Source organism: Salvia hispanica, chromosome 4 (genome assembly GCF_023119035.1).
Source record: "Salvia hispanica cultivar TCC Black 2014 chromosome 4, UniMelb_Shisp_WGS_1.0, whole genome shotgun sequence".
Classification (NCBI taxonomy): domain Eukaryota; kingdom Viridiplantae; phylum Streptophyta; class Magnoliopsida; order Lamiales; family Lamiaceae; genus Salvia; species Salvia hispanica.
The window spans coordinates 29,330,966-29,339,579 of NC_062968.1; the positions used below are offsets into that span (position 1 = coordinate 29,330,966).

The following is an 8,614-nucleotide window of genomic DNA, read 5'->3' on the forward strand; positions in this document are numbered from 1 at the left end:
AATGCCACATGGATTATATTTTTAATTAAGAAAATTAATAAATAAAATTAGAGGGTATTAATGTCAATTCCCTCTCATTAAAATCATCTTAAAACTTTAAATTTACTTAACTCTCTTGATTTAAATTATTTTTTCGCAAAAAATATACTATCAAATTAAAGATAATTTTATAAGGATTCCAACGAGATCTCAATTGCATATGTTCCGACGACGTTCGGATGATGAAATTTGATATTTTTTATTTTAGATTTCGTAAATGTTGATAACCAGATTTTTATCAACAAATACATCAAAAAATTGTTGATATTCTTATGTCATAATGTTGATATTTGTAATACATTATGTTGATATAAAAAAACATTCACGAAAATTATCATATGATAACATAATGATGATATTACCCTTTTGTTGATATTTTGTCTACTATTTATTGAGATTCGTAAGATTCAATCTCATCCACTCATTTTAAAATCTAAGGGTGGAGATTTGGTCTTGATTTTGGATTATGGTGCTATAGGATTGTGATCAATTGAGATTATTTAGGCTAATTGAGAAATGAGATGCAATATCAGCCACTCATTTTTATTAAATGAGTGGTCCAGATTTTGCCACACAATAAATATTATTAGATTAATTTAATATGAAAGGGTAAAACTGTCTTTTCGCGTTATAATTTAGGGTTCTTCTTCATCTTTCATCTTTGATCGGCGATTCTGCTGAGATTTCAACGATTGAATCATATCTCTCATTGAATCTATTTTAACGATTTATGATTCAATTGATTTGCAAAATTAGACTCAGACGGTTTCAACGATTTCAACGATACCTGATTTGCGATTCAATTTTCGAAAAACAGACGACCTGTTCGACGGATTTCTTTGTTGATTTTGACGTTTTTCGGTCGATTTTACCGACTTTGATTCTGTTTTTATCCTTTATTTGTTGATGCCCAGTCAAATTTGTTCCTAATTAGTTTTTTTTTTTATTTTCTCATCTTTAGGTTCGATTTCAGTTCGTAATCAACAGCTAAGTGTTATTTGATGGATTCTTCATCTTATTCCGAGTCTACGTCGACGAATGGTGGAGGTAGTTTGGTTTGATTTTCATTAACATGATTTTTTTGTGTTATGTTGGTGATTTATTCTCTGTTGACATGATTTATGTTGCTTGATAAATATTCTGTGTTGTTGCTATGCTCTTTGTTGATTTTCTGTTTCATTAACATTATTTTGTTGTGTTATGTTGTTGATTTATGCTCTGTTGACATGATTTATGTTAAATATTCATTGTGTGTTTGAATTGGTGTATTCTAATTAAACTGGACATTTTGATCCTGGTAATTTGAAGCATTTTCTGATATATTGGCTTACATAACTTATAACAATTGTCTAAGAATTTTACAAGAGTGCAGCCACCTCTTTAGAGATAACTATAGGGGTAATTTTCTGCTTTAATTGAAGCTACTTGAGAAATCAGCTCATTAATTCTTGACCGAGGAAATAAACGTTAGTCTAAGTGGATCAATCTTTGGTTGGATTTTCTTGAATGTAAAAGTCCATATGATATAACCATGATGAGAGTCCTTAACTTGACATAAAAAAATTGGTTAGTTATTGGCTAAGCAAAAGACCATAAAGCCTGAGAAGGTTGAGAAACATGGTTGAGTTTGGAATGTATGGATATTTTAGGTGCACACTGTTAAACCCTTTTTCTTAATCAGTTATGAGCATTCAAGGGAGATGTATGGGTTATGAGCTCTTTGTTGACATTCTGTTTCATTAACATTATTTTGTTGTGTTATGTTGTTGATTTATGCTCTGTTGACATGACTTGAAAATCCGTTGACATGATTTATGTTACTTGGTAAATATTCTGTGTTGTTGTTATGCTCTTTGTGGACATTCTGTTTCATTAACATTATTTTGTTGTGTTATGTTGGTGATTTATGCTCTGTTGACATGATTTATGTTAAATATTCATCGTGTGTTTGAATTGGTGTATTCTAATTAAACTGGACATTTTGATCCTGGTAATTTGAAGCATGTTCTGATATTTTGGCTTACATAACTTATAACAATTGTTTAAGAATTTTACAAGAGTTCAGCCACCTCTTTAGAGATAACTAAAGGTGTTATGTTGTTGATTTATGCTCTGTTGACATGACTTGAAAATCTGTTGACATGATTTATGTTCCTTGGTAAATATTCTATGTTGTAGGGTCTGTTATTCCAATTTGCAAGCCTGAGTTGAGGCCTTATGAAGGTAAAAAATTTTCTTCCCTTGAGGAAGGAATTTCCTTTTATGAAAAGTATGCTCAGGAGTGTTGTTTTGATTGTCGAAGATTTGGAAATAGGTCTAGTGGTGGTGTTATTATTTTTCAGTATGTTGTTTGCAATAGACAAGGATTTCATACAGTAGATTCGTTGGATGTTGATGTTAGTGTATCTGAGGATGGTAATGTGTCTGATGATGATGAAGTATCTTCAAAGAAGAGACGTAGACGTGGCACCAAAAGGTGTGGATGTGGAGCGAGAATTAGTTTTAAGTTTTTTTTTTTTTTTTCTGATTTTGGTGATAAGTATTACCTTGTGCATCAGTTTGTTGAGGAACACAATCATACTATGGTTGACAAAGATCATAAGAGATTTATGAAAGGTAATCGGAGTTTGAATGATGTTCATCACAAGTTTGTTGAAGATTGCACCAAAGCTAACATCGGTCCTACCTCTACTTTTAACTTATTAAAGGAGTTTTTCGGTGGTTATGATGTTGTTGGGTGTATGATAAGGCTAATTTCATGCATCGGTTATATGTGAAAAACGTTACAATTTGTTGGGTCTAACATGTTTCCTAAGCCAGGTGTGTGATAAAATCGCTAGATCGAGGGAATGCTGAAGGGAGCAGTCTAGCGAAAGAATGAAGTGAAGTGAGCAGAATTCAAAGGAAAAGAAGGCGTGACGGAGGGAGTCAGTAGCTGAGGGCAACAAAGTCTATCTATACCTCGCTGGGCCCCACTCCAACGCCTATAAATAGAAGAGCATGCAACACAAAAGATATCACTTTTTTCGCTCACTCTTAGCTCACACACATAACACACACTTGGGAATGGGAGATCTGGGGTAGTTCGGGTTACGAAAGGGTTCATTTCTTTAGAAAGTTTTCAGTTGTAACACCGTACGCGTGTGGGCGAAGATACAATCTCTTTAAATTTCAGTTGTTTTTGCACTTTTGCGGTCGAACTTCACTTTTGGGAGTCGACTTGGCTGTTGATGTTACTTGTTATCTTTTCGCTTCTGTTGGTTTGCGTTTATTTGTGACATTTCAAGTTGATTTACGTAGATCTTGCTGCTGAGGGTTTATTTTAACAAGTTTTATGTCGATCTCTGTTTTTATTTTGAAGCTGTGGTACTCGATCTGGGAATTTGGTGATAGATCTGTGGATTGTTGATTTATTGGAGGTTGTCGTTAAAAATCTGAAGTTATGAAATGTTTCTGTTGGTTGGAGTTTGTGTCGGACGCTTGGAACCGGAGTGGATTTAGCGTCTGAGGTTGGATCCGAAGTGAGAAAGGGGAGTTGTTGGATGGATTTGAGTTTTCCGCTTGTTTTCCTGTTTTACTTCGTCTAGCATCTCTGGATCTGTTTAGTTCTTGTTGTTATGCATCAAATTGGTTTAGATTTAGTTTGCTCTGCTCTTATTTCGTTCATGTTGTTTTTCTTATGAGTTTTTACGGAATTTGGTTGAAGAAGATGATGTCGCTGTTAGTTAGTACCAGAGTTAGTTATTCTGCCAACTTTTCGTCCGTACTCTGCTTTTTCAGTCATGGTCCCCACAGTCAGTTTGTTTCCCGAGTCTAGGTAATTAGAGTAGTTTTCTTAGATCTGGTAATTGAGCGGTTAATTTTCTTTGCAACGTTCTCTTTGTTATTTCGCCTTCATATCCCTTCATCCCTAGCTAGGGTGTCTCTTCCTACGCATTATTAATACAAGTTCCTAAACCTGAACAAAAACCCCAACCGACTACGGTGCGTAAAAAAACCCAACTCCTTTTCTTTTTATTTGAATTGAACCCTTAAAATTTTGATGATGCGATTGTCGATCTGGATCCGCTTTATTGTTTCTCTTGCAACGTTTCTTTTAATTGGCGAGTTAATGGTCTAGATTCTTTTGATGAGATTAATGGATCTGAGCCTTTAGCGTCTGAGGTTGGATCCAAAGTGAGAAAGGGGAGTTGTTGGATGGATTTGAGTTTTCCGCTTGTTTCCTGTTTTACTTCGTCTAGCATCTCTGGATCTGTTTAGTTCTTGTTGTTATGCATCAAATTGGTTTAGATTTAGTTTGCTCTGCTTTCTGATTTCGTTCATGTTGTTTTTCTTATGAGTTTTTACGCAATTTGGTTGAAGAAGATGATGTCGCTGTTAGTTAGTACCAGAGTTAGTTATTCTGCCAGCTTTTCGTCCGTACTCTGCTTTTTCAGTCATGGTCCCCACAGTCAGTTTGTTTCCCGAGTCTAGGTAATTAGAGTAGTTTTCTTAGATCTGGTAATTGAGCGGTTAATTTTCTTTGCAACGTTCTCTTTGTTATTTCGCCTAGGTCTAGCTGTTAGCGTAGTAGTTTTAAAATTCCCAAGTTAAGTTTATTTTTCTTTTCCTCAACCCAAAAAAATGCGTGGCAGCAGCCAACCCCAAAAACAAGTCCAAATCCTTGAACATAATTATTACGCATCCTTCTCTGTGGGATCGATCCCTACTTCCCTATACTAGGTTTAGTAAAGTGGTTGAGGGTTTTTGAAAGAAGTGCTCTGTGTGTCCGACGACCAGGATTTCCTCACGACCAACGAGTTCCTAGACCGCGTGATCTAACATCGGTCCTACCTCTACTTTTAACTTATTAAAAGAGTTTTTCGGTGGTTATGATGTTGTTGGGTGTACGTTGACTGATGTTAGGAATTGTTCACGTGATATTAAAGAGAAATTAAAAGAAGTGGATGTGCAAATGATCCTAAATCAGATGCAAGAGAAGAAGAGAATTTGTGAAGGGTTTTTTTACAAATATCAATTATCACCTGAAGATAATAAGTTAGTGAGCTTATTCTGGTCTGACGCTGAGTCTCGGAAGCATTACCACATGTTTGGAGATGTTGTAGCATTTGATACAACATATTCAACAAACAGGTAGTTTATTTATTATACTTAGTAATTGACATAGATAGTAGTTGATATGGTAGTTGACATAGGATACATTTGTACTTTGCATCATTTCTGATTTAATAGTTGACATAGCATATACCTATAATTGACATTATTGATGTTTTGTGTTGATGTATTTGTTCAATAGGTATCGTATGGTGTTTGGTCCATTTACCGGGAAAGACAATCATGGGTGTCCTATTGCGTTTGGAGCTGGTTTCGTATCCGGTGAGAATTGTGATGCATTTTCATGGCTTTTCACTGTATTTGTTGAATGCATGGGTGTTGCTCCAAGAATCATAATCACTGACCAAGATTGGGGAATGAGGCTTGCCATTGAGAAGGTATTACCTGGTACAAGGCATCGTTTGTGTATGTGGCATATTATGAGCAAGTTATTTGAGAAGATACCTAAATCAATTTCTGATAGAGAAAAGTTTAGTAAGGAGTTTAAGTCTTGTGTTTGGTCAGAGTTGTTAGATCCGGATGAGTTTGATATATTATGGACTAGTATTGTTGAAAAATATAGTGTAGAAGATCATAAGTGGTTTAAGGATATGTTTTTGATCAGACATATGTGGATCCCAGCCTTCTTTAGAGATGTTCCTATGGGTTCTTTAATGAGAACAACATCTTTTTCAGAATCTGAAAACAGTTTTTTTAAGAGGTACTCGAAACCGTTGTTCAATTTTGCTGACTTCACTCTTCAGTATAACAATGCCATTGATGCTCAAAGGAATCAAACTGAAAGGCTTGACTATTATGATTCTGTAATCACTCCAAAATATGTCACTGATTTAGCATTTGAGAAGCAATTGGCATCTGTTTACACAGATAGGATGTTTAGAGTGGTACAAGATTTGATTGTTGAGGCTGATAAGAGTTGTCGGATGATTAGCATGTCCACATTGGAGAACATCGAGGTCTTCAAAGTTTCTGATGCTAGAAAGAAGATCTTTACAGTTAGACATGAGATAGAGACTGAGTCATATGAATGTGAGTGTAAACTATTTTTAAGGTGTGGTTATCTATGCAGCCACCTTTTTTTCATTCTCAGAAACAAAGATGTCAACAATATTCCAGAGAAATATGTTGGTAACCGTTGGCTTAAAAGTGAATTACTAAAGGCAGTTCATGGTCTCACGATTGATGAAAGTGCGTCTGACAGAGGTATGCAAACTGTTTTCTATAGATATTTTAGTTTAAGTTTTAGCATGTGTTGTATAAGCTGTTGACATATCTTATATTGGCTGTTGACATTTTATATGTCTGCAGGTTCTAACAAAGATGACAAACTACAGATTGCTAATAGGTGTCATGGACGTTACTTTGGTCTATATCAGCGTGCTTTTAGGAATAAAGATCATTTGATTGCTTTGGATAATTTGCTTGCGGGTATTGGTCCTCAAATCTTTAAAGACGACTGTGCTGGATCGTCTTCTCTTGATAAAAATGATTCAATCATGAACATATATGGTATTGTTGTTCCTGAAGAAATAACTGCCCATGCTCCAGATGTGGTTAGTACAAAAGGAGGTGCAAGTGACAAGAAAAGCAGGATTAAGTCAAGCATAGAGAAAGCAATTGAAAAAGCAAATAAACCTCATAGGCGTTGTGGAAAGTGTCACAAAGTTACTGATCATAATGCTAGAAGTTGTGGCAGAAATCAGACATGATTGTTTTTTTTAATAGTCAGAGTTGTTTTTTATTTGTTGACATAGACTACAAATTATTGACATTTTCTCGTTTGTTGTTTATATCTGATTTTAATCTCTATTGACATCTATTTATGATTCTGTTTTTTTAATTTTAAGATTTGTTTTCTGAGTTGTACACCTTTATACAAAGTGTTGACATTTGGTTATAAGTTGTTGACATTTCAATACAAGTTGGACATGCCTTGCTTTCATGCTCCTTTATGTTTTTAATGTGCACATGTCAACAACTTAAAAATTAATTCAACTATATATACTGGCCATGTCAACAAGTAATATAATTATGTCAACTATGGTGCACATCGTGTCAACGGCACATATCAGTCATGTCAACTATGCTACATATCGTGTCAACTACACGTACAAGTCATGTCAATTATGTTACAAGCCATGTCAACAACTAATATAATTATGTCAACTATGGTGCACATCGTGTCAACGGCATATACTAGTCATGTCAACTATGTTTTAAGCCATGTCAACTACACGTACAAGCCATGTCAACTATACATAGAGAACATGTTAATATCAGTATTACAATTATATCAACTATGGTGCATATCGTGTCAGCGGTACATAAAATTCATATCAACTACACGTTAGAGTCGTGTCAACTATATTACATTGTATTTTAACTACTCATAGAATCATGTCAATAAAAATTATAAGTCATGTCAACTACGTATAGACCCATGTCAACTACGTTACATACTATGTTAATTACGCACAGAACTATGTCAACAATAATTTTAAGCCATGTCAACAATAAAAATAAGTCATGTGAATCATAACAAAATTAACAGAAAATATACATTTTCATAAGTTCAAAAGTTAGAAACCACAATAGTAGCTGTTTTGAAATCCATCCCAAAACAAGAAAGCTAACAACATTAAACGTTAAATACATCCCAAATTTTGTTTCACTTCTTTCTATTAACAAACCACTTTTTGTATTTGTTGTTTAAACTATTCAATTTGTGCTTGTTTTCTTCCATCCATGCATCAGCTACTTCTAAAATGGGCACTCTCTGGTTGTTGTAACTTGATGCAATCAAGTTGTAGCAATATCTTCCACGCAGTACCTGGAGTATCTTTATGCTGCGTGCAGAGAAGCCAACATTCCATTCACTATCTTTTTTTCCAACATAAGTTTCCATGTGTCTCATTAAATAGACACCACAGTCCTTTATGTTGGTGCTTGTGGCCCACTTCAAGGAAAGAACATCGATGTAAGACTTGTTAATATTTTCGAATATCTCTAACAAGTTCTTCTTTTTGTAGTATGCCTCCAACATATCTTTCTGCAAATATATTAATAAATAAATAAAAGTACACATAAAAAATATTTTAACATTGTGCATAAATTATATCAACAAAATGTAGAGACTGTTTCAATAAGATAAAAAAAATCATACCAGTAAACCAATTTCATGTCCATACTCCTCTAATGCATCCATGCCATTAACTTTTCTGTTGTCTATGATCTCAATCTTACTTTGTTTCAGCCAAAATACTACCAGGTAGTAATGTCGGTGTTCACAGATTGGAAAGAAGACCTATATGACATGGAAGATAAAATTACATTCAAAGAACACATCCTAATATTTTCTCAAAAATTTAATTGTTAGATCTAATTACCAAATCAATGTTTCTCCAATCAAATTCTAGTCTTTTTTGAATCTCATTCTCTATTTCATCAATGAATTTGTTTG

The 8,614-nt window shown here is 34.3% G+C and overlaps 1 protein-coding gene across 1 annotated transcript; it reads left to right on the forward strand.

Moving 5' to 3' along the window:
* Positions 1-1,040: 1,040 nt before the first annotated feature.
* Positions 1,041-6,863, forward strand: LOC125220856 (protein FAR1-RELATED SEQUENCE 5-like). The gene is made up of 4 exons (XM_048122989.1): positions 1,041-1,086; positions 2,218-2,515; positions 5,336-6,357; positions 6,463-6,863. The coding sequence occupies exons 1-4, from the start codon at positions 1,041-1,043 to the stop codon at positions 6,861-6,863; spliced, it is 1,767 nt and encodes a 588-aa protein (XP_047978946.1).
* Positions 6,864-8,614: the final 1,751 nt, after the last annotated feature.

What these genes read in the sequence shown, in the direction of transcription:
- LOC125220856 (XM_048122989.1), top strand. Translation starts at nt 1,041, where the DNA reads ATGGATTCTTCATCTTATTCCGAGTCTACGTCGACGAATGGTGGAG. An exon ending in CGTAGACGTGGCACCAAAAG is followed by an intron (nt 2,516 to 5,335) that starts GTGTGGATGTGG and finishes TTTGTTCAATAG; the next exon opens with GTATCGTATGGTGTTTGGTC. An exon ending in TGAAAGTGCGTCTGACAGAG is followed by an intron (nt 6,358 to 6,462) that starts GTATGCAAACTG and finishes ATATGTCTGCAG; the next exon opens with GTTCTAACAAAGATGACAAA.